Source organism: Aplidium turbinatum, chromosome 4 (genome assembly GCF_918807975.1).
Source record: "Aplidium turbinatum chromosome 4, kaAplTurb1.1, whole genome shotgun sequence".
In the NCBI taxonomy this organism is placed as follows: domain Eukaryota; kingdom Metazoa; phylum Chordata; class Ascidiacea; order Aplousobranchia; family Polyclinidae; genus Aplidium; species Aplidium turbinatum.
Window position 1 is genome coordinate 42,903,346 of NC_137475.1, and position 26,358 is coordinate 42,929,703.

Here is a 26,358-nt window from a genome sequence, read left to right on the forward strand (position 1 = left end):
GTGAACATAATAGCAAGGAAGCCAATTTTCGTGTCCACCTTTACGAACGTCTTCAGTGTTTTACGAATATACAACCTCGTGCCCTGTGTGGGTTTCAAACTCATGTCCTTTTAATTGCCTGTCAGACGCACTCAACCCTCGGTCAGAAAGGCTGACACTTTATGCTGGCAAGCGTGTGTAACAACATATTATTCAGGTTTTGTCGTTGGCTATTTATTCGCTCCTCCCGATCCTTGAGGAGTATGAGGCTCTTGCTTCTGATGCTTTGCTCTCCACTTCCCTCATCCACCGCTCCACCTGCAAGCTGACTTTTGTCCTATCCAGCATCTTCGCAGAGGTCGCCAGCAAAGGTTTTTGTCCACCGGCGGAGTTTGAGGAAGAGCTAGCAGGTACTGTACTTTGCTGACTGACCACGCCAATGAAGAGCGTCTCTCAAAACTGGGGATCGGAAAACGAATTATTTTCTTGTATCACAAAATGTTATAGACTCACATAAGCTGCCATGTTATTATGGTAGCGAAATCATTGAGTATTGTTGTGATATGGAAATAGAAAATGGCCATTGTGGTCGAGTTTGTTTAAGCAATGTTAGAAGTGCTGTTGGATCGTACTTGAGCGTTGTTATCATGGTACTGATGCTTTTGATTTCTGGTATAATTCCATGTTTGCTTTAGTTGTCACCTCCTTCCACTGCTTGTTTTCATGGTGTTCATTGTGGATCTAGTCTACGTTGTAAAAAATAGTTTGTTTTACCGAGACCAGAGGCTCATTCTTGGTTCTAAAGATTTCATATTAAGTGGACGTGAAGGTGAAAAAGTTATTCTTAGGTTCCACCTTCGAGCCTGCCATTAAATGTCTTACCAAATAGTAAGATAGCGTGCTCTCTGGAGGTGTTGAACTGGAGCCCTTCATAGCGCCAGTTAACCATTCTTATGAGGCCAAGTCGTTAACTTGATATAATGGATGTTACAGCAGAGGCTGATCGGTTGATGTAAGTTGTCTGTTCAGGCGACAAAGGAGAATTGAAAGAAGTTGAAGATGCCGGTATAGGAGAAGGGGAGGGATCGAAAGACGTCAGTGATCAAATCGAGGAGGAAAATCAGGTGCTGTGGTCTATTTATTATGAAGTGCTGTTAATCTTCTTACATTGTTAGCTCAGTAAATGTCTTATCATGCCTACTTGTTGCCATCCAGTGCACTACTTAAAGATGTTGTTTATGTGGACAGAAAGACAAGGAAGCCAACTTCGGGGCCTGGTGTCCAATTTCAAGGTCCTTGAAATGTTTTGTCAGGGCATAGTAATGAGTTGTCGATGGATGTCGTGTCATTTTGTCGACTGACGCTGTCGTCGCTATTAATGAAATAAACAATCATCATCATTAAAATGTTTAGCAATGGTTATAATCATTCCTAAAGATTTTAATGATGATGATTGTTTAATTTATGATCCTCCGTGTCCAGGTTGAGGATGCCCCTGGATCTGAACCACAGGAGCAAAAAGATGAAGATGTTGCTCCTGAGGACAACGCAATCGAAATGTCGAATGACTTTGATGCAAAATTTCAAGATGACGCTCCAATGGAAGAGAAGAATGAAAGTGATGAGGAGGAGGATGATGAAGAGGAGGTAGCTTAATAATCTTTAAAGTGTTTTTAGGTGGTTTTTAAAACAAAATTTGTAATAAAATTAATTTTAAGACCAAGCATAATCTAACCAAGACGAGCTCCTCCTTTAAAGGCGTTTGCAAAGTCATACCAATTGGTAAAATGAAATCAACATCAGTAACATCATCTTCTATTGATACCATTTGTGATGTGGTGTGAAGCAAGATCGCTACTTGGAATTTTCCTCCGTGTTAGTTATGGTAAAGTGAATGGTAACTGTTTTAGCTGCAATTGTTTTTTAATCAAGCTTTCGCTGTTTTTGTCGTATTTTTGTAGTTGCTGGATTCTTATTTTATTATTAAAAGTTAAAACTTTGTGGTTGAAGCTGAATGAGCTAGCTTACATAGACCACTTCTACATTTGCGTTGTTTGGAATTTCAGGATCTGGATAAGCAGATGGGAGACCTCGGAAAAGAAGAGGACACTGAGAAATTGGATGAAAGGATGTGGGGATCAGATGATGAAGATGAGGAAGAAAGTAAAGACACGAAAGAGGAGAAAGGAGCGGGGATGGATGCTGTGAGTATTTTTAACCTTTTTAGGGAATCCCATCATACCAAATTTTGGAGTGGAACAGTTTACGAAACCTTCAAGTCAATTTATGTTAAAAAATAACGCAAGTTTTGAATCTGTCAGCATTTACTGGCCATTGAACCAATTTTTTTTCTAACTTGTGACTGTTCAGGATCAAAGTGAGCTCGCCGCCAAAGATGACGAGGTAGGTGAAGGAAACGATGAAGAGGAAAAGGAAAAAAAAACGCCAGAAAACATGGAGGACCAGAGCGAATTTGATCCCAATGAACGGTACGTCACTTCCGGTATTTAACCCAGTTATGATTTTCTATTCTATGAGTAAATGTGATTATGATTATGCGACATTGTTCATCATAACACCACCGCTGCCACCTCCAGATAGTGCTCGATCTTTTCTTGTTCTTATATCAATTTTCTTCATTCCCGACAAAAAGTTTCTTTAACCCATGCTATAATGCAGTAATGCTATTTGAAGTTTATTTGTGAAGACAATGTTGTCTCCAGACTTGTTACTGTCATTATGTTGCGGATGTCTCGTTTCATTCCTTTTAATATTTAGAAAACCAGCCATAAATGGATGAATGTTGCTGATTTTCTGTAGTAATCTGTTTCAACAGTGGTTAATTGTAAAATCAACAATGTATGTAGTGATGACACCCACGAAAAAGAGCCCCAAGAACCCCCAGAACCCCTCGACTTTCCCGACGACGTTGAAAGGGACGGCGAAAACGAAGCGAAAGATAATGACGATGAACAAAAAGAAGGTACGTTTCATTGTTACGTCATAAACCAGTAGTGAGGTAGGCGAATATGATTTCATAAATGCGAAAGGAAACATAATCTTTTCTGTGCCAAATATGGTCAGTACATACCTGCATGGCTTAGCTTTGAAACGAATGCATCTTGTTAACAGAAGAAGTCGAGAATGAAAATGAAGAAGAGGCATCTGAAGAAGTTCAGGATTCAATGGAAACAGATGGTAAATTTCTTCCACGGATATCATGATAGTAAACTGGTATAATCACTGAAAAAAGTAGCTTGCATAAAAGCACAAGCAAGACCACTGAAATAAACTGGTATAAATTTATAGATTTGCGTCTTTATTTTACCTGCCAATTTCCGTGTTGTTACGTTATGGCTAGTTATAAATGGTAATAAGAGCCAGCATAAACAAACATGGATGAGAACTATTTGACACAAACGTCTTGTTTCTGGCCAACATTTTAATGCGAGTTCTTGGCTGCTAAACGAAATTATGTTTCAAGCTCATGACATCGGCACTGAGCTGGATGAAGATCCAAATATTGAAGATCAGTCGGATGAAGGAAAGGACGACAGTGATGATGTGGAGGAGCCCGAGATAAATGAAACCAATCCTGAAAACAAAGAGACTCAGGAAGAAGAAGATGATGAAAAAGGAGATGAGGAGGAAGAGGTAAAAGCAACTCAAGAAAACGAGAAGAAAGAAAGTGAAGAAGAAAAAGAAGATGATGAGACTGAAGAAAAACAACAGGTGAAGCATTTCTTTTTCTTCTTTAGATTATTAAAAGGATTTTCTTGAAATCTTTATGCTGGATTTCCGCTGCCACAAGATACAAGGATCTCCCACTGTTATCCATTACTTGCCATAATAATTTGTGCGTACATGTATAAAGTAGGTTATCAACACCAATAAAGGTTTATTAAGGTTTGGACTGATTGTATACATCCTCTAGCTGAGAAAGCCTCTTTGGAAATTTAATCCTGATAGTTTTAATATTGTTCTACCCACAAAATGCGTATTTGTGTTTATTTGGTAATTCCCAAAACATGTATTGTTCTTATACAAGCGTCTTGTTTGCGGCTTTTTTGTTGAACTTTTGAAACGAATATTTTGATCATCCAATAGAAGGAGCCGGATCAACCTTCCGCATCTGGAACTCAGCTTTCTCAGGAGGAAGACACAGCTGAAGAGGAGGAAGTTCGTGACAAGACGTCAAGGTAAATGAGGTTGAGTGGTGGAGCTGGGAGAGCATCTGGCTCATACTTGTTAGGGTGTGGGTTCGACACTTACTGTGTCATGGAAAGACACTTTCTATGTTTGTAACTTGCTTGAAGGAAAAACAAAGATAGTCTTCCTTGCCTTCCCGAAGTACACTTAATGTAAATTTTGAAAACAGAGAGATAAAACTAATGCTGATCATGTTTATTGTTTATGGCATAATGTATGAATCACACTCCAGTTCGAGTGGAAGGTTGAAACTTTTATGCCAAAGCTACAAGTTTAAGATCGTGTCCTTGTTAGATCTAAAGACCTCCCCACTGAAGATGATGTTGTCCAGTGCGAGAACGCCAACGAGCAAACCACTCAAGAGACCAAAGACGAAGGTAAGACATATTTATTTACAAATTTTTAAATGCAATTTTACAGTGTAAGCAGACTATGGGAATGAACAACATGCTATAGCATGTCTGGTCATATAAGTTTTATTCACAGTGTAGATTTTAACGATCTGTTTTAGCCTGATGCTGCGAGTTCGCTGCGGCAATATCGAACTAGGGAACTGTGTTCCAAAAGCTAGTGCAATTCGATATTGCCACAGCGAACTCGCAGCATCAGGCTAAAACAGGTCGTTAAAATCTACACTGTGAAGTAAGCAACGATCATGCTGCTAAAAGCGAAACTCAATCAATTGCATATAAGTTTTGTTTTGAAAGGTAAAGATGAGCAAACGACTGGAACAGCGCCCTCTACCGACCAGAAAGGCCATGACTCAGCAAATTTAACCACGCAAAGCGTGATCGACAACAACCAAGACAAAAATCGGCAGTCGGAAAACGAAAACAAAGTTGGTCAAAGCGACTCGAAACGAACACTCGGAGATGCCACGGTGAGCATTGTGACGTCATCAAACGTGGTCGTGAATAACAAAGAAGTTTGTTCGTGAGCTTTTGTGCCAGATGCCGCGCTATTCTGTGGTTTTCAAGTTTGCTATCTCTTGCAGAGTTGCCTTCCAAAGCGGCTGAAGCTTTTAGACGAGATCAAAGAAGCGGATGAAACTGAACACAGAGAAAGCGAGAACGCGGAGATATATCAACATATCACCGAAAACGTCAAAGAGTAAGTAGTTCATTCATCGCTAATGTAATACACATGGCGCACCCAGTTGAAGTCAAAAAACTAAATTTTTAGCTAGAAATGGTATTTTTTGTGAAATTTGGTTAGAAATAAAACGAAAACAACCATTACAACCGCTAACTGCCAACATTTTTCCGCCGCTTCAAACCAAAACTAGCCCAATTTCGCGCAAAAATTGCGGAACTGGTAACCCTGAGTCCGTCAGGGCGTGGTTCGAAAGTTCGACTCTTACCAAGAGCGTCGTCTTTTTAGTTGAATCTTTATCACCAGGTACAAGTTTCAACGATAAAAACTTGGTATATGACCTGTGGTTTATCATGTTAAATACTTGTAGGTATGACACTCAAACAAGAGATGCTGCCACAGATGAACAAATTAGCCAACAGCCTATTGCGGATGACGACAATGAAGAAGAGGTACGAAACTTTTTTGATAGCAGGATTATAGATACGGAACCAAAGTCACTTTTACAACTTGATTATAGCAGCATGACTTCCAATTACCAAAGTAAAAAGGAATTTGTGTCCTCTATATTCTATAACACGCTCATGCTCACCTTCAGAATTTTGCGTTGTTTATATCGTCTTCGTTGAAATCAGTACAAAATGTCGCTTTGAAACTCAATTGTGGCGTCACTTTGCTATGGCGTATTATTTTTATTGTGTCGTCATCACACCAGGAAATCCCGGTGAATGACGAGCTGAATGGAAAAGCCGACGATCATGTGGCGTCATCAATGGAGGTCGACGCAGCTAACGAGGAGCCGGCCTGTGACGTCAATGGAAATATGGTGCGTTGGTTTAATGTTAGTACAATGTGTTTTGTAGTGCTTTCTTTACTTGTTGAGCTACAAGGCAACGGATTTTTTTGCTTGGCTCTTGCAGTCAATGAATAAAGCAGTAGGGGCTACAAATTTACTTGCAATTTGGAGCGTAAATTAGGTTTCGCGCCTTCTTTAGTGCACTATTGCTCTTGTTCAGTATATTTTTAAGAAACTCTGACGATTGAATTTATTTAACAATAAAAATATAGCCTACATCACCGGCGTGTAGTCTGTATTGACGAAATAAATTCGGTAAGAGTTGACGCTGAGACGACGTGTGAAGTGAAAGTATTTTCTTAGACGGACACCATGATTGCTGGTGACGTCGACGAGGAAGAACCGGCGAAGGACTCTGCTCGCGCCATCAATGAGGAAGTCGAAGAGAAAGATTTGCCAATGTCTTCCGTTCATTCCAACGGTGAGATGCAGAATTGAGTTACTGCTGTATGCATTGACTACCACATATTTTATGCGTTGAACAGCGATACAATTTCAGTGAAATGAAAATTGATATAACTGCAAAATATTCTGCATGATACTTATAAAAAATAATAATTATTCTTATAATAATAACTACCATATAACCAAGAATAATCCTCGGTCTGATGCTAAGACAAAAATGGTGAATTTCTTTATAATGCAAGTTTCAGTTTATATTTGCGTGAATAAGAGGAAAGAAGCAAACGCTTTCATATAGCGCTGTTTGGTTCTTGTAGTCCATGCTGCTGCCGCCTTGCGAGTTGGATTATTATCAGCGTGCCGCCACAAGCACAACCGATACATTAACACTGCCTTGCCTAAATCAATCCACAATGCTGAGTGCTAAACAAGATCTAGGTGTAGTAGCATTTTTATAAGGTCTTGGGCATATCAAACACACGTCTACCAAACTGGAGGCTGGCACACTAACTACTACGCCACCGAGCTGGTTCAGAACAGTTAGAGCGTCCGCACCTGCCTCAAGAGACATAAGTTTGATTCCCTGTCAAGTCATAACAAAATCTTTTAGAAGTGGTGAAGCTTATTCCTGTTATATCTATTTACTTAGTTGCTGAATGGGAGCCTGGGATGGAATTCATGGCGTTAACTCCTGAAGAAGTGTCAAAGATACGTCTCGAAATGGAGGAACATTTGCGGTCTGCTTCTCAAGCTGATGTAAGTCAGTCGGAATGCGTTGGTGTGTTCTGGTTCAGAAGAATTTACCAAATAAAATCTTCATACCGTATTCGAGACTAATCAACGAATCTATTTCATCACTAACTTGATTGAACGGAATGTCCTTAGAATGTGCAATAGCACTTGCAATCTAAAACAAAAGATTACTTGTTTGATAATAATCTTTTGTCACGCATGCTTTTAATCAAACTTTCCAAGCTCTCTGGAACGTGGCAGCAAAAATCAGATGTCATTTTTATGACGATTCTCTTACAGCCTGCCGCAGCAGAAGCCATGTGGCACCAGTACCAAAGTGTCACACAGCCTCTCTCACAGCAGCTTAGCGAACAGCTCCGATTGATCCTGGAACCGACACAAGCCGCGAAGTTGAAAGGGGACTTCAGGAGTGGGAAGCGGCTTAACATGAGAAAGGTACCAGTGACCACTAGTGTTGACAGAGGGTTCTTGACAGCGGTTTAACATGATAAAGGTACCAGTGACTTCAACTGTCGCCAAGGATATGCACACTGCACAGTTGAGAAGGAGCGATCTGCCTGGCGTCAGGTCTCGGCAATGCTACCCTCGACTGCCGAGAAACACACGTTTTTGGGAAAAAGTCTTGATGGCTAGTGTGGAGGCTACACTGGTATGGTTAGCGAAACACAATGCTCGCTGTTCTATAGTGAGTAGTCGGGTAATGCTGACGCCAGGAAGATCGGTCCTTCTCAAAATATGTTTTTTTGCGCATTATGATTTAAGGTTGCGTTTGCAGAGTGGCGAGTGAATTTTTTATTTATTTTAAGTTTATAGCGTTGCAAGTGCGCAAGAAGAAACTTTCACTGCGCAAATGATCCAGTGTTACTGCGCAATTGCGCACCTTAGAGGGAACACTGCTCCGGTCCAGTTAACCTTAAACCACCTGGCGTAAGCCTGGACTCAACTAAATTAGTTGGTTGCCACCATTCTTAAGCAAGCCATCCTTTGTGATAGTGAAGAACGACGCCACGAAAGCGCTCGTTTGCTGTTCCGTGCCATAGTCTCATTATGTCGCAGTATGAAAAACATTATTAACAACAGCTTAGGAGCTGTTCACACATCTGGGTGCGATGTCAAAATCGCGTTGCGTTAGATGGGGAGGGAGCCAGAAAATGGCCTCGTATGGTATTTGAACAACCGCTTAGGTTGTCTGCCTGGCTTATTGACCGCGTTGATTTCAGGTAATCCCGTACATCGCAAGCGGTTTCAGAAAGGACAAGATCTGGCTGCGGAGGTCGAAGCCTAGCAAGCGGGAGTACCAGATCATGGTAGCAATTGACGACTCTTCTAGTATGGCGGACAACCATACCAAGCAGGTAAATATCATTAGTTTATATTTTCCGATCCTTTCCTGTGAATTAGAAGCATATCAACGTCTAGCTAGCTCGTGCCACGAATTTGCTATCCGTTGCATTTTTGCGGTTAGTAAAACTATTTTCAAATTCTTCACGTGGCTTCTGAAGGCAACAGTCCTAACATTTGTATGTTTTTCTTCAGCTTGCTTTTGAATCTCTCGCTGTGATATCCACTGCTCTGACGACGTTAGAAGCCGGCCAACTCGCCGTGTGCAACTTCGGTGAAGACACTCATCTCCTGCACGACTTCGCGCAGCCATTCACTGACCAGTCCGGCGCTTCTGTTCTGCAACAATGTTCATTCGAACAGGAGCAAACCAAAGTGGCTCGGGTGAGCCGTTGAATTGGACTTAAACCTTAACCAAACGATTCTGGATCGCCTCTTTGCTTTGTCATACATTCGGCTAAGTGGTTAGAGCGCCCGCCCCGGAGTCGGTTCGATACCCTATCCGGTCAAAACAAGGATTTTTAAAAATGATGCTGAATCTTACTCTGACTTAGCAAAAGCATAGTCAGATCTATTTTCAGTTTAATAATGTGCTTGGTAACTCATCATCCAGAGTAAGTGCCACATACGCTGATGCTTTGTGTCTTCATGCAGCTGTTGGACACCTGTGTCAAGTTCCTTAAAACTGCCCAATCAAACTACACGTCATCTGCCGACCCACGACTGTCGCAACTGCTGCTGATAATATCAGGTGAGGGGATGAAGAAATAGATTTTATTAAAAAATTATTGAAGGTAATTAGCAATTGGTGGCACGAATTGTTCATATGAATGAGACACAAATCCAGATGAAGTAAACAGATTAAATGTTTTGAATAATTTTATTATTCGTGCGGATATCAGATGAGAGGATGAATAAATAATGAATTTAAATAGAATTAACAATGCAAATAAACAGCATCAACATTGAACTTGCAGACGGTCGAGGTCTCTACATCGAAGGGAAGGAAAGAGTTGAAGCCGCCGTGCGTGCAGCGAAGAACGCCCGAATATTCCTCGCCTTCGTTATCCTCGATAACCCCACAGTGAAGGATTCCATATTGGACATCAAGGTTCCTGTCTTCAAAGAATCGGGAAAAGTAAATTCAACGAATAATTCTTGTGTGCAACAGATAAATACAAAAACGAGTGCAGTAAGATAGCCTATTATAGAAAAAATATTTCCATGCTCTTTTATTGGCCAAGTTTTGCTTTCAACAACATGATACAAACGACCTGTTTTAGCTTGGTGCTGCGGTTTCCTAGTCTTGCATATCGTTTGTATCTACACTTGTGAAATTGTTTTGTATGACGGCATCGCACTGATGACCTTTTTCATCCACAGATTGAAATAAGATCGTACATGTCCGACTTCCCATTCCCCTTCTACGTCATCATTCGAAACATCAACGCTCTCCCCGAGACACTCAGCGAGGCGTTGAGGCAGTGGTTTGAGATGGTTACCAGCGGGGATTAGTCAGAGGAGCTTCCGGTGGTCTGAAAGTATTTCAGCCAATCCTGGTGTTCGTACGAAACCGCGGTGCATTGTGGGAACGAAGCCTGGGTCGATTGTAGATGCGCCAGTGCCGTACACGTCGAGAAGCTTGCGAAAGAGAAGACGAAACCTAGGAATTGTTATGCAATTATAATGTAACAATGCTTTCGCAATAAATGGTTACTTCAATGAAAGGTAACTACATGTGCCGCATTTATTGACTGGGTTCTTATAAAGAGGTCTCCGTTTAAAATTGAACTGCCTGCCCGAAATTTCTTTTGCCTTCAGACTTGATAAAAGGCACATTTCCATAGCAAGATGAGGTAAACCAGTAGGAGGGTATAGTTTGCTCTCAAGTCACAAGACAAGAGATTAATTTTTTGACTTTGCACCGATTAATTATTGAATAGGATTTGTAAACAGATGGCTATTCGTATTACAAATAAGTTTTTGGCCTATTTTCTAAAATTCGAAAAAGTTCCGCTGTACACAGTTTGAGAAACAAATATTGCTTTTGGGATTTATCGTGATAAATCCGTGATAAATCATCACGATAAATCCCAAAAGCAATATTTGTTTCTCAAACTGTGTACAGCGGAACTTTTTCGAATTTTAGAAAATAGGCCAAAAACTTATTTGTAATACGAATAGCCATCTGTTTACAAATCCTATTCAATAATTAATCGGTGCAAAGTCAAAAAATCTTGCCATTTGCATCTTCGTGGCTCTGACAGAAATTAACTACGAAATGCGGGTGTGCTTGGAAACGACGGAGCCTCGTTTCAATCTTATTTGCTCCCAAAAACAGGCACACCCATCGCGTTAAAAAAAATTAAAACAGATTTGTTTTTACAGTAAGTGTGCTGTGAATTTTTTAATATATTCTTGGTGCGCTGCAAGGGGGAAACGCTGGATTAGAAAGTCCAGTGGTCCACCTCAAGTGGTGGGTCAAACGTTTTTAATTGTTCAACGTGTAAAATCCTTCAAAAAAACATCGTGACACGGACGGTTTTCACTGGCTGGGTTCTTACCTTCCACTGCTGAGCTCGCAGAGAAGTTTCCAGAATCTTGGCGGCAAGTTGTGCGGTTCCAGGAGCGCCTTAAAATTCGAAACAGGCGGTATTAAAAATCAGGTGACAGACACCTTACTAAAGATAAAACCAGTACAGTATTCGGAAAGATAGGTTAAATACAGGGATATCTAGAGATACCTCTCCTTTAGATATCCGTGGTTAAATATCAGCCAACAGTGTGTGGACTCTTCCGGTCATTTTGGTACAAGTTTCAGCTCTTACCATTCTCGAGATACTGTCAAAATTCGCTAGGTGTCGCCTCAAAATGACGTATTGAAAAAATAACGTTGAAAATCCAGTCAGAATATGACCCAAGCTTATTTTTCCTGAAAAGTTGCCAAAACAGGGACACAAGCTTCAGCTGATAATTAACTCACCGCATTCAACAAGATAGCCAATGAAATTGAGTATATATAATTGTATCCTTTGTTGATGTGAGGCAGCATCTTCTTTTTCACCCCTTTGTGGACAAGGACCTAACAAGTACAATTTGATAACGATGTTAAAATGTATAATATAAGTTAATAACGAAATATTAAGCATCACATTGTTTTGCCTGGTAACGGCTCTTGTGCTGCGATGAACATGAAACATGCACGATAGAGGAGTTGTCGCCTACTGGATGATTTGGTAACATAGCTAGTGGACTGACATACCTAAAATACTTGCATCAAAAAGCCCTACATTCATCACGCATAATGCGACCCTTGTGGTTAGATCCCGGTGTAGAGCAAAACTACTGGATCTAATTCGCATAACTTATTTCATAGAAAACACTTGGCCCATGTACAGTATCTTGAAAGGCATTAAATACGAATATGTCAACCCCGCTGGAAAAGTTGTAGTTCTTTGCGGATCCAATGTCTGACAGCGTTAGAACGAGATGAAAAGGCAACCGGTTCTAACCTCTCAATAAAGGGAAATCACCTCCTGGTTTGTATGAATCTGATTAATAAAGGCAATAGAAAGAATGATTGCATTTTTATTCAAATTTTATTTATGACCTCACCTCAAGCAGCTTGAAGAGGAAGTAGAGAGATATAGTTGAACTTTTATAAAACCAAGATGAGATCCCTGCCACAGCTCCGGCAACTGCTCCATGGATTGCTGGGGAATCCTTGTTCCTCATCCACCTCAGTAAACAGTTACAACCCTGAGAACGTAAGATATATCTCCATCACGCAACCGATGCACTTGTGACCTCCAATGCCACTGAAGGCCGACCTCTGTCATCTCCAGAGCTATGGTGACCGCTCTCCCGTACCCTCAGCAGGGAGGCCAGTGCATATTTTGGAAATAAAAAAAGATACAAATCTACTACAAAAGTTTCTTATTTAGCTCCTTGTCTTCGCCAATATCACACCATAAATAATATTGAAAACCCATAATCTTATTAGAAGGAACTGAAAGGAAAGTCGAAAATGTCGCATTTTTTCAACCAAACTTTTTATTTTCAAGTAGGCTAGTGCTTTTCCATCCATCGCCGTGTCGTTATTTTTTTTTGTTTTTTTTTAACAAATCCTGCGTCACTCCTCTTTTTCCTTGTCTTTAGTTTCTGTTGTTTGAAATTTTGCAATTTTAAGTTTTGAGGCCAGCCCTTTTCAATGATAAAATTAAAATGAAAGCAAATGTGAAATAAATACAGTGAGAGCAAGTAAGGAGAAAGAAAAGTGGGAGAAAAGAAGGAGCAAGAAAGTGTGAGAGCAAATAAAAAGTAAAAAGAGGGAGTTAATATAATAACGCGCTGGTGACTAAAATTTCTATGATGTTAACAGGGTTGCCATATCAATTTACAAACTCACCCTAAACAGTGCTGAGTAGCTCCCAAGAAACAAGGACAGTGAATAATGTTGAGACGGTGAGCTTTTCACCCGCCCACGAAATCTGAAAAGGAGATGGAACACGAAGTCGATTCCGAAACCCATCAGGAAATTCCGGCAAAAACCCTTAAAAATATCATCATCATTTGTGCTAATTGGTACCAATTGGTTGTATTGCATTGTTTGTCAAAAATATAAAGAATCCAAATTCCAATATAAAGTATCATAATTGCTTCGAAAGCTTAAAAATTAATGCATCATTTCGACATTGATAATTTTGAGCAATAAACGTCAAATAACTTCAGAGGTTTGCAACCCGTTGAGAGTGGTCTTTGTCGCTGAATGGAGTGTCCGGTCAGAGTTACTACTTAAGATTGGTCTTCCATCGACATTCTTAATCCAAGAAAGCAACAAACCTTTAATAAGGCAATTTCATATAAAATATATCAAGCAGTGTCAACCACATTCACGATAAGCAGCGTAAAGCTACAGGTTCCCTAACAGCAAATCAATATATACTGGCTGCTATACCTGTGGTTATACAATAGTGGGCTATACCTACCCAGACAGCAAAATCTGTAATTTGTACATTAATTCAACGTTTGCAGACGTTAAAACAATTGTTAGGTTTGGTGGTCGCGTCAAAATTGCTTTGCATACACTGCGGGTCTTCAGCATCTGTAGTGTGCACGTCTCAAAACATTGTGGTTTTGCTACATTTTCCTTTTTTTAGTTTGGTTCCTGCACTCTATTTAAACAATGTCATTGTTCTTATTTCATTCCAACAAAGGAAATAAAGTGAACTGAAAAGAACAATTACCTCAATTGTGTAAGACAAGCACGACTGCTGCTGATGGCGGCAAAGGCGGTGGCATGGATGTGGCCGCATCAATCTAATCAAGAGACATAAATGTCAATGAGCCTCATCTCCATTAAAAAGTCAACAGCTTTTATCAAATATCAATAAACATTAAAGTTGTCATGTTTACATTATTTCAACGGGGTTAGATGTTGAAACTATGTAAAATTAGCAAATTTTTGTCTAGGAAAATTTCGTACTCGAGCCGCCAGATACCACGCATAGCGTTACGTGATTTGACTGCTCTTGAGTAACAATAAATTTCTTTAGATTTCGTTTTTCGATGTAAACAGCGATGAATCGATAAAACGCAAATCGATGCAACCTTTTTCATGAGCTACAAAAATTTGTAACGATACGAATTACCAGAATGAGGCTATTAAGTAACTATTGACCATGGACCTGGAAATAGAGACCAATATAATAGTTACGTTGCTGAAATATATACAGCAAGACCACCAAGCATACATATTGAATGAGACTGTGTAGTGTACCAATAAAGTCTTAATTTAGGCCTACCATATTTTCATCGCATATTTTAAAAAGAGGACAAGTTTTGCCAGCGGATAAAATACAAGTAAAATGTTACGTATGAAGAATTTTGACATCTTTTTGGATAATTATAACCCTATGCAGCAAAAGTTACAGCAAAAAAAACTGACACAAAAAAACAGACAAGTTTGTTTGTTTCTCGAAAGCCGATTTGTTAGATTTGTGCGATAAAATAAAAATGTGATGTGATAATGTCATAAAAATGTGACAAATCAGGCAGTATCTGCAGCTATAGCCATCATAGCCATACCTTAACTTTTGTTTATAAAAAAAAGATCAGCTTTAACAAAATCATAAAATTACTTGCACGAAATGTAATTGCAGTTGTACACGGCCGTAAATGAGATGCTAAGGACAGACTCAACTAAAAGGCTGTTTCTTTCCTTGTACCATTGTGGCTGCATCATAGATTAAAGTCATCTACATTTGCACCCACATAAGTTGCAAGTATCCATGCCACGATTTATTTTGCAATAGGCTATATGTTATGCATAGTGCACTTTGGATTATTTTTTCGATTTGCTTTACTTGACAAATTAGCCAAACTATTAAGTTGGTAATCAGCAACGTTTACAAGCGCTGAATCAAGACAAATTAGATCTAGGTAAAATAATAATTTATTGTGAAACTATGAGAACCTTTAAATGTAAATATGTCAAACTTTTTTGCAAGTTTTTGCGTTTTTTAATGTTTTATTTCTTTGTGATTTACTCATTTTTTTATTTTTACAATTTTTTTTTAGTTTGTCCCAATTTTTCTTTTTCATAAATTTGTTGATCAGATCTCCTCAAATGAGGAAATTTCCTCACAAGTGGATTTGCATTTCCACTCGCACTCATTGCTGACCACTATTTCGCTACTTAAGACAATCGCAAAGTCGTGTAGTATGTTTCAATGAACGTCTAAGATTGTTTAGAACAGCAGAGCAAATAGTAAGTCAATGTTTTTTTTTCAAATCTATTAATCAGAATGTTGCATTGGTACAGAAATGGTAGGAAATTGCCAAAAAGTCACATAACAATGAAATCCTGTTGAAAATATGAGCAAGAAAACTAAAAATGCAAAAAAAGAGGACATTTGAGCATTTTTGGGTGTCCTCGGAGGACAATTTATTTTTCTTCAAAAAAGAGGACATTCTCTTAAAAGAGGACATATGACAGCCCTACTTAATTCAATATGTCTCACGCAGTTTCATGGTTTCTAACATGCGAGAAATCAGCCGCGATTAATTTGTGTGGTGCAAAAAAACTTCACTTTTAAAAGAATTCAAACTACAAAAGCTAAATCAGATTTTTTAATTGAAATACTAATAGCCTATATATACTGTATTTCCACCCCATAACCCTACCGCCTTTGGATATGTCCATAAAACTCAAGGCGTAGCTTCGCCACGGATCACTGCACATGTTTCACCTGTGGAGTGATGATGAAAACGACTGAGGGAACTTCGGACAACAAGACGACCATGTGGAAGTGATCACATCAACTTCCTTCTTGTCAGCTTCACAACTTCCCAGAAACAGTTGAAGAGCCCACCGAGAACCTTCAGATAAACTGCCAGGAGTTCTGCAAGGAGAGGAAAGCATTTCAGCAAACAAACAGGAATCATTTAGAGCAGAGGTCACCAACTGGCGGCCCGCGGGCCGCATGCGGCCCGCCACGCTGTATCGCTGCGGCCCGCGGAAGGTATCAGCGTACAAGTATAACCAAAAACACTTTTCTTGAGGAGCTAAAGAGCACGAAGGCAAAAAATACTTTCCGGGAAGCATATTTTCGCTTTGCATATGATTCCACCGACCGACCAATCAGATTATAGTTTTAGGTGGGGGTTGCTTAAAGTTATTCCAATGCGATGTCCAGCCATACTGTCCCAGTGGTTGATTAAAACGTCTGTTTTCGAAATTGTCTGTGAGCATAGGGTTGCTTATTTTAAGTTTGCAAATGTCATGTAAACACTAGTGTGCGTTTCACCGTTATTGTGTTTCACGAAAAGTGTTTTCTTTATGCAAGTTTTTGTTGGCAAAATAGGTCGGTGTGCCAATTCAATTTATGATGATGATTATGTGCCTGATCTGATACAGACGTTGGCGATCATGGTCTTCCAAACTTCTCTGTCATTTGCCATTCGTATAAAATCGTTCGTTTTAACTGTTGTGTTTGTGGCCCATTGCTTCAAGCTGTTTAAATAAGTTAATTTATGATAAATTGGCAAAATATTATATATAAATTTAAAGACTTTTTCTGATTGTATTATGATAAATTGGCAAAATATTATATATAAATTTAAAGACTTTTTCTGATTGTATTATGAAAATATTTAGCTTAGTACTGCAAAATGTTTTTTTTTTAAAGAAATATGGAACGCTTCACGATTTTGCGTGTCATCCTTGCGCAGGGACCATGCTAATCTTCTCTGTATCGTTCCAATTGAAGAGCCCACCGCCAACTCAATTTATGATGATGATGATGATTATGTGCCTGATCTGATACAAACGTTGGCGATCATGGTCTTCCAAACTTCTCTGTCATTTGCCATTCGTATAAAATCGTTCGTTTTAACTGTTGTGTTTGTGGCCCATTGATTCAAGCTGTTTAAATAAGTTAATTTATGACAAATTGGCAAAATATTATATATAAATTTAAAGACTTTTTCTGATTGTATTATGAAAATATTTAGCTTAGTACTGCAAAATGTTTTTTTTTTAAAGAAATATGGAACGCTTCACGATTTTGCGTGTCATCCTTGCGCAGGGACCATGCTAATCTTCTCTGTATCGTTCCAATTTTAGTATATGTACTGCCGAAGCAAGTACAGCAAAATGTTGTTAATCAACAAATTCTTGCCACGCTGATCAGCACCGCAAATGACAGTTGTCTATAATAAAAGAAAGACGGTTTTATAAACTCTCACAAAAAGGATGAAAAACCAACTCATTGCTTTTTTAGAGGGAAGACTGTTCATGAATTACGATTTTTCGGTGATTTCCACAAGCGTTTGTTTCATGGTGCCTGGTTTCTTTTTCTCTGTTATTGGAGCCTATTTTTCGCTGATATGTTTGCAGGTCACTATTGTTGCCTGTATTGCGATGTGTCAAACATTTCCTTGTTTACTGAAATTGTTAATTGCAAGATATCTTTTGTGAAGCGAAGTGACAACACCACTCTTGCTTGGCGATGAATATTCTGATGAAACCGCTCGCCTCGCTATAAGTGCGCAAAACAAGTGGCCTCGTTTATTAGGCATTGTTAAAAAAGTCAAAAGTGTTGTAAAAGGAGCTTGGCCTGGCAGTAGCCTTGTTCGATTAATTTTGTTGCTGCGGTATTCTAACATAAATATGAACAACATGTAACGCTGGATACTGGGTACGAAATGCGTTCTTTTCTAACATAAGAGTCAACCTACCTAAAATTTTATTAGTGCGGCCCGCCACAGCTCTCCTTAGTGCCAAAGTGGCCCGCATGCAAAAAAGGTTGGTGACCCCTGATTTAGAGTAAGCATTATGATCATCTCAATCTGTGTATTAAAAAAGCAAAAATAATTTGTTGTGTGGCTGATGATTTCCTGCCCTCCAATCTAGCCTGGAAAGATCTGCTCATACGCCGATAATAAAAGACAATTGAAAGAGTATAAAGAAAAAACAAAGTAATATGTCCAAACGACATGACTGGCTATGTATGGCTGTGAAAACCCGGGGGGGGGGGGGGGGGATCTGTTGGGTAATCAAACGTTGGTAAACCCTTACAACTTATACATCGACTCCAATTAGGAAACCACCTGAAAAGATTCATGGAAAGTTCATTTTGGCTTTATAGAAATAAACAAGTTTAAAAGTTATTAAGTAACTTGGAACCAATCTCTCACCTGTACAACGCCATAAGACCAGCGCTAGCCAGGCAAAATATCATCACCTAAATATAGTTTGATTGAACAAAAACTCATATCCCAACATGTCACAAAACGCCAATAACAATGCTCGAATTACTTTCTTATCAATTGCATTTGTCCATAAAAATAATGAAAAAAAAATGAAAGCATTAAATTTGTAAATAACAATAAAAAAATTTTAAGTGATTTTGAAATATATTCTCACGAACTACAGTGCTACGATTAAATTCGCTTTCAAAGCAGGGAAAAAGTTTTCACCTCCGTATTTGGTACTGGCCTTGCCAACTGCCTTGATATTGCCATGTTAACCAAAGCTTCAGAAGCCTGCAGAACAAATGTTTAATTTGTTAATTTAGATACATGTGATATTGTTCAGTTCAGTTTGTTTTATTTCTGACTATCACAACGAAAAACAATATTCACGATCAAAACAAAATGACACTTGTATTTTTCTTTGTAACAGAGTACTTTTAATATAGAATGACACTGTTCACAAGACATCCACATCATTAAATCCTTCATGTTCTTCTGGTGAGTAGGCTATGGGTTAACCTACCAAGAGGTGTCGAAGCTAATAACAAACTTTGTTTTGGACAGCAGTAAGTTTACTTCTCAAATTATTGAGTTATTAATAATCAATTAATCATGTACCATTTTTTTTGTTTGTCGTATCCAGGCTCACGCCCGGTGATTGAAGATTTAAAATAAGTGGACGGGAAGGCAAGGAAGCCAATCTTCGTGACAACCTTCAGGCATGCCTTTAAGTGTCTTACCAAAGACCAGTGTTGTACGTTGATGCCGTCAATTTGACGGCGTCAACTTTTTGTTGACGCTGAGGCTAGCGCAATCAGTTTATTTAAATATAATCACTCCCATTCAGCACATAGCGCAAAAAAACTTACCCATATTGATGTTGCTACGGTGATTAATCCTTTTCTACAAAAAAAAATGAGCAAACTAAAAATCATTGTCCACATCAATCCTTCACACAACTAACTAGTAACTACTGGTACTGCTATAACAAACCTTGATTTTGTCTCCATATCAAGTCCAAAATATCCCAAAACAAGGCCAATAACAAGTGCATGCCAACCATAGAACCTTCCCAGTAAGTGCCTGCAGTACAATAATGAAAGCTTGGTGATATAACATACATAAAACAACCAAGACCAACAACATTATTGTCACAAATGTAGAAAGGATTTTGTCTTACTAGTTGTAAAAAAAGTATGCACAGTCAACTGAACAAACAAAGCCATGTCTAACAGTGCCAAAATCGTCTGGTACAAAAGTGAGGCAGCACTTCACCGCGAGATGCCACAATAGGGCACCTACCCCGCATGTCTCCATGTCCTATGCGTCTGCACCTAAATAATTATTAACCAAAAATATGCCGCTTAAATTTACAATATAACAAGAAAGATAACAAACCTTATAATGCAAAACCCTCCAAGGGATGAAGTGCCATGAATACTCAGAAATATACTTGATTGTAAAATTCTAATAAGAAGTCTTTTTAATTCTTTAGGGTTTTGATTTTTTCTTCGTCGTAGTTTTGGTAAAGATGTAACCTAAAAATACATTTAAACACTGAAACATTGCAACAGAATTTTTTGAAAATTTACTAGCACAAAGAAATTAACATCTAATTCTTTGTCAAATCAAGTTATTTACCCATAGTGAAAATTTAACTTAAAGCCTCAATTAAAGTACAAAAACAAGCAAATTGTAATCTAAAAAAACTTATTCATGAAATCAATACCAATTGAATAAAAATACACCTTTAAAACTTGTTAGTTGAAAATTTTCGTCTCAATGCTTTTAAGTACCATACCCAAGCAAAACAAAGTAACCTTAGCGGAATTAACATAATGTATTACATACAAAACAAAATAAATAATATAATGAAATGACTCAAACGTTTTCGACCCGTACATGTGTCCTCATCAGTAATTAAATCTGCAATATACATAAAATGAAAAATTGTAAGATAAATTTGACTTTGCACTATAACTGTAATGACACTATGGACAGAAAAGCACAAACTGAACAAATGATACAAGAATGATTACAACTAAAATATACGGTGGGTGTTGTTACAGTTATGTCATTACAGTTATAGTGCAAAGTCAAATTTATCTTACAATTTTTCATTTTATGTATGTATATATTGCAGATTTAATTCCTGATGAGGACACATGTACTTGTCGAAAACGTTTAAGTCATTATGTTAATATGTTATATATTTTGTTTAGTGTGTAATACAATATGTTAAACCCGCTAAGGTTACTTTGTTTTGCTCGTCTATAGTTCAAAAATGCAAACTCTCTACCAAAGCTTTTAAGTACCTAGCCAAAATATGAAACACGGGTGTTCCCATACTGCAACGTGGTGGGAAGTTTAAAATCTACACAATTCAAAAATTCACCAATTTTTTTATTACAAGTGACATTTCAAGCTTTAACTTTTCAGGTGACCATACAATTGAACCACTCACCATGTAAAAGGGAATATAGATTTTCAATGCATTGATCAAAGAATCCTTGAAAGCATACAGCAACGATCGGGCACAGTTAGGATCCCACGTATGTCCAAGTTCATGACAGGTATATGGAATGGAATCAAAATAACTCAACAACTTTTCAGGTGGGAGTGGCTTACTTTGTACTGGCATTTCAGAGTCATTTATTTATAATCATATTTTACTCATTGCTTCAAACCTACTGCTTCTGATAAACAAGAACACATTCAAAACACATTTTCTATCATTTGTCACTCTTGTAATTAACTTTAAAATAATGTACCAATATTGTAAAACAACAAACCAAAAAGTAAAAAAACATAACAAATGCGAGGGAAAACTGATCTGGCTGTAAGGAAATTTCATTCTGGGAGCTGCATATTGTGAGGGTTGGTCGGACTTGGAACATTGGAAAAACAATGAAAGTCCAGTAAAAAAATCATAAAAAATATATATATCATAAAAGGAGTGACAGGATCATCTATAAAATGCATACAGATTAAAACAATCAAGAATGCCAATTACTTTTTACCATTGAGTAATCAATCAAATGTCCTTATTAGCCAAATTTTTTATAGTCAATTTGACATATTACAACATTGAAAAAATACTTTTGCAGAAATTAGACATTCCTGGAAGGGTGTAAACTGTAAAATGTTCAATCACTATTTGCAGCTCAACCAGGATGATACTTCTCAAAAAAATTGTGTTGATATGTATGAAATCAAATGGAAGAGAGTCCATGCAACATGCATGCAATATTAATACACTGCATATTATAGTTTGTCCATGTGTTCTTTGCATTAATCCTTGATCAACGAGCACAAGAACGGATTATATTGGGTCTAACATGGCAAGACAAATAAATGCTAAATGGATTCGAAATCAAACAAAATTATAGGATATTGTGATTATATATTGAAATAACTATCAAAAAATTAAAATGGTCATGGGCACTGGGCAGGTCATATAACAAGACATCAGGACAACAAACAGACAACAGAATAATATTAAATTTATGTTGATTATGACAACATACAGTATCATGAACCATATGCAACACAACAAACAGCTAAAGACACGGAAAGATGATATAGACTATCCAGTCACAGTGTTGTCAGATTGGGCGATTTATCTGCAATTGGGCTACTTTTAGTTGGGCTTGGCGCCAAAAAATGTTGGTTTGCGACTTGCGCTTTTTTGGGCTACTTTCAGTCTCTTATTTGGCGCAATACGGCGCTTAAATTTAGCAGAATTTTAAGTTGTTTGGCAGTGAATTTTGAGTTGGCAGAATTGAATAATTGGTAGAATCCGACAAGCCTTTGAAAATGTTGGTAAAGTTTCGGTTTATTACGGAAAAAATGCTGTTATTTTTATGATTCGGCATGAGGATTGATTTTACCGCTGACCATGAGCAGCTTTGACTGTTGTTACATTAATGCTGTATTCACTTTCATCCGGGAAAACGGAAGGACTGGCTGGCGAGTGGCGAAAGCGAAATTGCACTTGTATCGAATATCGGAAATTATAGTTATGATCTTGGTTTAGTGTTTAATTTTTCTTGGTTTAATTTTTGAAGCTTTTATTGGTGTCTAAGCTATAAATTAAAGTTAGAAAAATTGAATGTCAGTGGAGAAATTTACTGAATGTAAACTGGTCTTCCTTGTATATATGATAAAAAAACAATGATAGATTGTTGTAGGCTACTTTTTGTACCAAGGTGTACGAGTTTAGAAATGCTGCAGTGCAGGGGAGTATAAATTTAGAGAAGTTGCTCAATTGGCACTAACAATGTATACCAATCAGAAATGCATTGGTTGAGCGAGCCTTTTCGAGAGTTTCTGCAATCAAAACCAAACTGCAAAATCGTATGGGACTTCAACTTTTGTCAGCGATTTTGAGGATCAGAACTCTGCTGCAACAATTGGAAAAATGCTGTTTGATCCCCGGTCATCAGTGCTGAAGTATGACAGCTCTATTTATGAATGTCACAATCAATGTGCAAGGCCTCGCGTCGGGCTGCTTTGCGTCTTGACAGAATGTGCTGTTTTCATTATGGAATTCTTGGGCGGTATGTTATTATCGGTCAATGACCGGTAGTAACCTCTAATTGTGAAGTCGTTGTTCTGCAACGTAATTCTAGATCATTCTGTATCTGGAACGTTCTGTTGTTTTCACAATTGCCAATATTGTTTGTCATGATGTCACAAGGTTGTTTACGAATGGACCTCTGATTACGAAATCTGTATTATGTAACAGTCCTCTACCCCTACGTGACATTCTTTAGATTTCTTTAAACTTGCTTGTTTATGCCGCTCGATGCTACGTGACCGACGATGAGTTCGTGTGATGCAACACTACGTTACCTTCTCGAAGTTACTGGACTGAACAACCAACTATATAAATAGTGGTGTAGTTTGTGTAATGAGTATTATTATTATTATGATGATTATTATTGAGTTGGTTATGAGAGTTGTGCTATGAGTTGTGGATTGGTAGTTGATGCAGAAATTAGAGTTATTTGAGAAGCCGTTCGTTAAAGTTCTTCAAGAAGTCAGATTATCATTTCGCTAGTAGAATTATTCAACATTTAATTGACTGCTTTTCGGTTATAACCCATTAAACTACGTCATTGAATCTTTCCAAGTCTTTTTCCTGGTAAGAGATAGAAAGAAATCGTGACATTTTGGGGGCTCGTCCGGGAAAACCGAAAAACCGAAGAATACCGAAAGATTTATTGAAAGAATAATAAATTAACAACAAGCTGTCAAAATGGCGGATGCCGTCAAACATGAGATGATTGAAGACTTACGGAGCATGGCTGAACGAATGGGGCTGAGTGACAATGAAAAGTCTCAGTTTGTGATGGAAGAGTATCACAAGATAATGGCCCAAAAAGCTCAGCAAGAAGCTGACGAAAGAGAAGATAGAAGAGCTGCTCGTGAAATAAGGAAAGCAGAACTTGAAGCTGAGGAAAAGCGAGCACAACTTGAAGCTGAAGCAGAGGAGAAGCGGGCGCAACGCAAAGCAGAGGAGAAGCGGGCGCAGCGCGAAGCTGAAGAAAAACAAGCTCAACGAGAAGCTGAAGAGAAACAAGCGCAGCGCAAAGCTGAAGCTGAAGAAAAACAAGCTCAACGAGAAGCTGAAGAGAAACAAGCGCAGTGCGAAGCAGAAGCTGAAGAAAGAAGAGCGCAATATGAATTGGAAAAGTTAAAACTTGAATTAGAAAGACAAAAGCTGGACATTGGTGAGCGATCTAATTCTACTAATGATAATGCTCGAGATGTTATTGTGGCGCAAGTTAGACGTCCAGATTTGCCATCATTTGTTGAAGAAAGAGATGAGTTGGATAGTTATTTGTTAAGATTTGAAAGATATGCTACAATAGCCAAATTAGAGAAGTCGACGTGGGCTACCCAGCTAAGCATGTTATTATCGGGACAAGCTCTTGATGTATATTCAAGACTTTCGCAAGAAGAAGCCATGAACTACGACAGATTAAAGTTAGCTCTGTTAAAGCGATACAATTTTACTGAGCATGGATACCGTCAAAGATTCCGTGAGGCAAAGCCTGAACAACACGAAAGCCCAGGTCAATTTATTGAACGTTTAAGAAACCTTTTGTTAAAATGGTTTGAACTTTCGGGGGCCGACCAATCATTGGACGGATTGGCAAACCTTATAGTTAAGGAACAATTCACAGATTTATGTTCAAAAGATCTGTCTATTTATCTAATGGAGAGAAGTCCAAAGACTCTAGAAGAAATAGCCAGTGTGGCAGAACAGTATTTAGTTGCTCATGATGAGAAGTTGTCGACTGAAGAAACGCTGTCATGCGATAATGACGAGGAGCAAACAAATAATTCTAAAGGAGGTGCTGTTCCAAGAGAAGTACGTTGTTTTAATTTTAATGGCCTAGGTCATAAGTCTGTTAACTGCCGGAGAAAGACTACTAGAAATCATCAGGAATCGAGGAAGTGGTGCAATCGTTGCAATAGGCAAGGACACGAAGCGAAGGAATGCAAGGATAAGTCGTTTTCCTTACCTAATCAGTCTGGAAAAGATAAAGACACGGACGTTTATCGATGCGGTTGTGCGTTAATGATTCCTGAACCCACGCTTGACGAGGAGAAACCGGATGAAGATGTTTGCGGAAAAATAATACCTGAAGATTACCTGCCAGTAGTAGATGGAAAAGTTGGAAACAAAAAGGTAAAAGTTTTACGTGATTCTGGTTCTACTGGTATAATAGTGAGGAGAGATTTGGTTAAAGACAGTCAATTAACAGGAAAAACTGGAATTGTGATGTCGATAAATAACACTTCAATCCAAGGATCGTTAGCGGAGATATATATCGAAACTCCGTATTGTAGTGGGACTGTGAAAGCGTTATGTTTACAAAACTCTTTAGTTGATCTTATAATCGGAAATGTTATTGAGAGAAATTCTGAAGTTACTTGTTATTCTTGTGGCAAGAATGGTCACTTTGCTCGAGATTGTTCTGCAGATAATCAACGAAAATCTCACGGTCATGGATACAATGAGCGCAAAGAACCGAGGAGAAGAGGCAGGCGACGACCATTTGGAGTTTGCTATAGATGCGGTAGACGCGGACACTTCGCCAGGGAGTGCGTTGCTGACGGCGGACATTCGGAAAACAGACGTTGCCGTGACAACCACTGCTACCGATGTGGGGAGATTGGACACATAGCCAGGAGCTGCCCTTTTGATGAAAAGGCTTGCTACAACTGTCATAAAGAAGGTCATCTCGCCAAGGACTGTCCGGAGAGGAGGTGTTTCCGATGTAGGAAAATGGGTCATCTTGCTCGCCGATGCACTGAAGACATTGAGGACGATGAAAACTTTCACAGTAAACGTGACTATTGTTTTGAGAAAAGCTATCGTTGGTAGATCATGCAACGATGGACTTATGAGAATTGATTATTGAGTAATTAATTGTTTTGTAATATGTTTTGTATTGATTGTGTTGTTATATTGTTTACAACAATATTCTAAGGGGGGGCGTATGTCACAATCAATGTGCAAGGCCTCACGTCAGGCTGCTTTGCGTCTTGACAGAATGTGCTGTTTTCATTATGGAATTCTTGGGCGGTATGTTATTATCGGTCAATGACCGGTAGTAACCTCTAATTGTGAAGTCGTTGTTCTGCAACGTAATTCTAGATCATTCTGTATCTGGAACGTTCTGTTGTTTTCACAATTGCCAATATCGTTTATCATGATGTCACAAGGTTGTTTACGAATGGACCTCTGATTACGAAATCTGTATTATGTAACAGTCCTCTACCCCTACGTGACATTCTTTAGATTTCTTTAAACTTGCTTGTTTATGCCGCTCGATGCTACGTGACCGACGATGAGTTCGTGTGATGCAACACTACATTACCTTCTCGAAGTTACTGGACTGAACAACCAACTATATAAATAGTGGTGTAGTTTGTGTAATGAGTATTATTATTAT

The 26,358-nt window shown here is 38.5% G+C and overlaps 2 protein-coding genes and 2 non-coding genes across 4 annotated transcripts in view; 1 reads left to right on the plus strand and 3 right to left on the minus strand.

Moving 5' to 3' along the window:
• Positions 1-10,157, plus strand: part of LOC145769200 (midasin-like) — a 78,909-nt gene extending 68,752 nt beyond the window's left edge. Inside the window, exons 82-103 of the mRNA XM_082580790.1 lie at positions 197-389; positions 1,009-1,103; positions 1,462-1,626; positions 2,046-2,183; positions 2,350-2,468; positions 2,847-2,962; positions 3,112-3,177; positions 3,464-3,711; positions 4,087-4,178; positions 4,483-4,565; positions 4,896-5,068; positions 5,183-5,298; positions 5,651-5,732; positions 5,996-6,106; positions 6,440-6,557; positions 7,188-7,310; positions 7,581-7,726; positions 8,512-8,646; positions 8,828-9,016; positions 9,287-9,383; positions 9,610-9,770; positions 10,016-10,157. Of these exons, the coding sequence (XP_082436916.1) occupies positions 197-389; positions 1,009-1,103; positions 1,462-1,626; positions 2,046-2,183; positions 2,350-2,468; positions 2,847-2,962; positions 3,112-3,177; positions 3,464-3,711; positions 4,087-4,178; positions 4,483-4,565; positions 4,896-5,068; positions 5,183-5,298; positions 5,651-5,732; positions 5,996-6,106; positions 6,440-6,557; positions 7,188-7,310; positions 7,581-7,726; positions 8,512-8,646; positions 8,828-9,016; positions 9,287-9,383; positions 9,610-9,770; positions 10,016-10,147 (2,898 nt within the window). The 3' untranslated portion in view covers positions 10,148-10,157. The remainder of the gene's footprint in view (positions 1-196; positions 390-1,008; positions 1,104-1,461; positions 1,627-2,045; positions 2,184-2,349; positions 2,469-2,846; positions 2,963-3,111; positions 3,178-3,463; positions 3,712-4,086; positions 4,179-4,482; positions 4,566-4,895; positions 5,069-5,182; positions 5,299-5,650; positions 5,733-5,995; positions 6,107-6,439; positions 6,558-7,187; positions 7,311-7,580; positions 7,727-8,511; positions 8,647-8,827; positions 9,017-9,286; positions 9,384-9,609; positions 9,771-10,015) is intronic.
• LOC145768285 (transmembrane protein 135-like) lies at positions 9,393-21,080 on the minus strand. The gene is made up of 13 exons (XM_082579762.1): positions 20,853-21,080; positions 19,787-19,926; positions 19,382-19,471; positions 19,258-19,291; positions 18,614-18,679; positions 18,332-18,378; positions 15,883-16,035; positions 13,879-13,951; positions 13,041-13,184; positions 12,248-12,391; positions 11,616-11,714; positions 11,197-11,264; positions 9,393-10,295 (listed from the first exon to the last, which is right to left on the minus strand). The coding sequence occupies exons 1-13, from the start codon at positions 21,027-21,029 to the stop codon at positions 10,148-10,150; spliced, it is 1,383 nt and encodes a 460-aa protein (XP_082435888.1). The 5' UTR covers positions 21,030-21,080; the 3' UTR covers positions 9,393-10,147.
• LOC145769786 (U6 spliceosomal RNA) lies at positions 16,820-16,921 on the minus strand. The gene has a single exon (XR_014289099.1). It is a non-coding gene; the product is annotated as a U6 spliceosomal RNA (small nuclear RNA).
• LOC145769762 (U6 spliceosomal RNA) lies at positions 17,176-17,282 on the minus strand. Its single transcript, XR_014289078.1, has one exon. It is a non-coding gene; the product is annotated as a U6 spliceosomal RNA (small nuclear RNA).
• Positions 21,081-26,358: the final 5,278 nt, after the last annotated feature.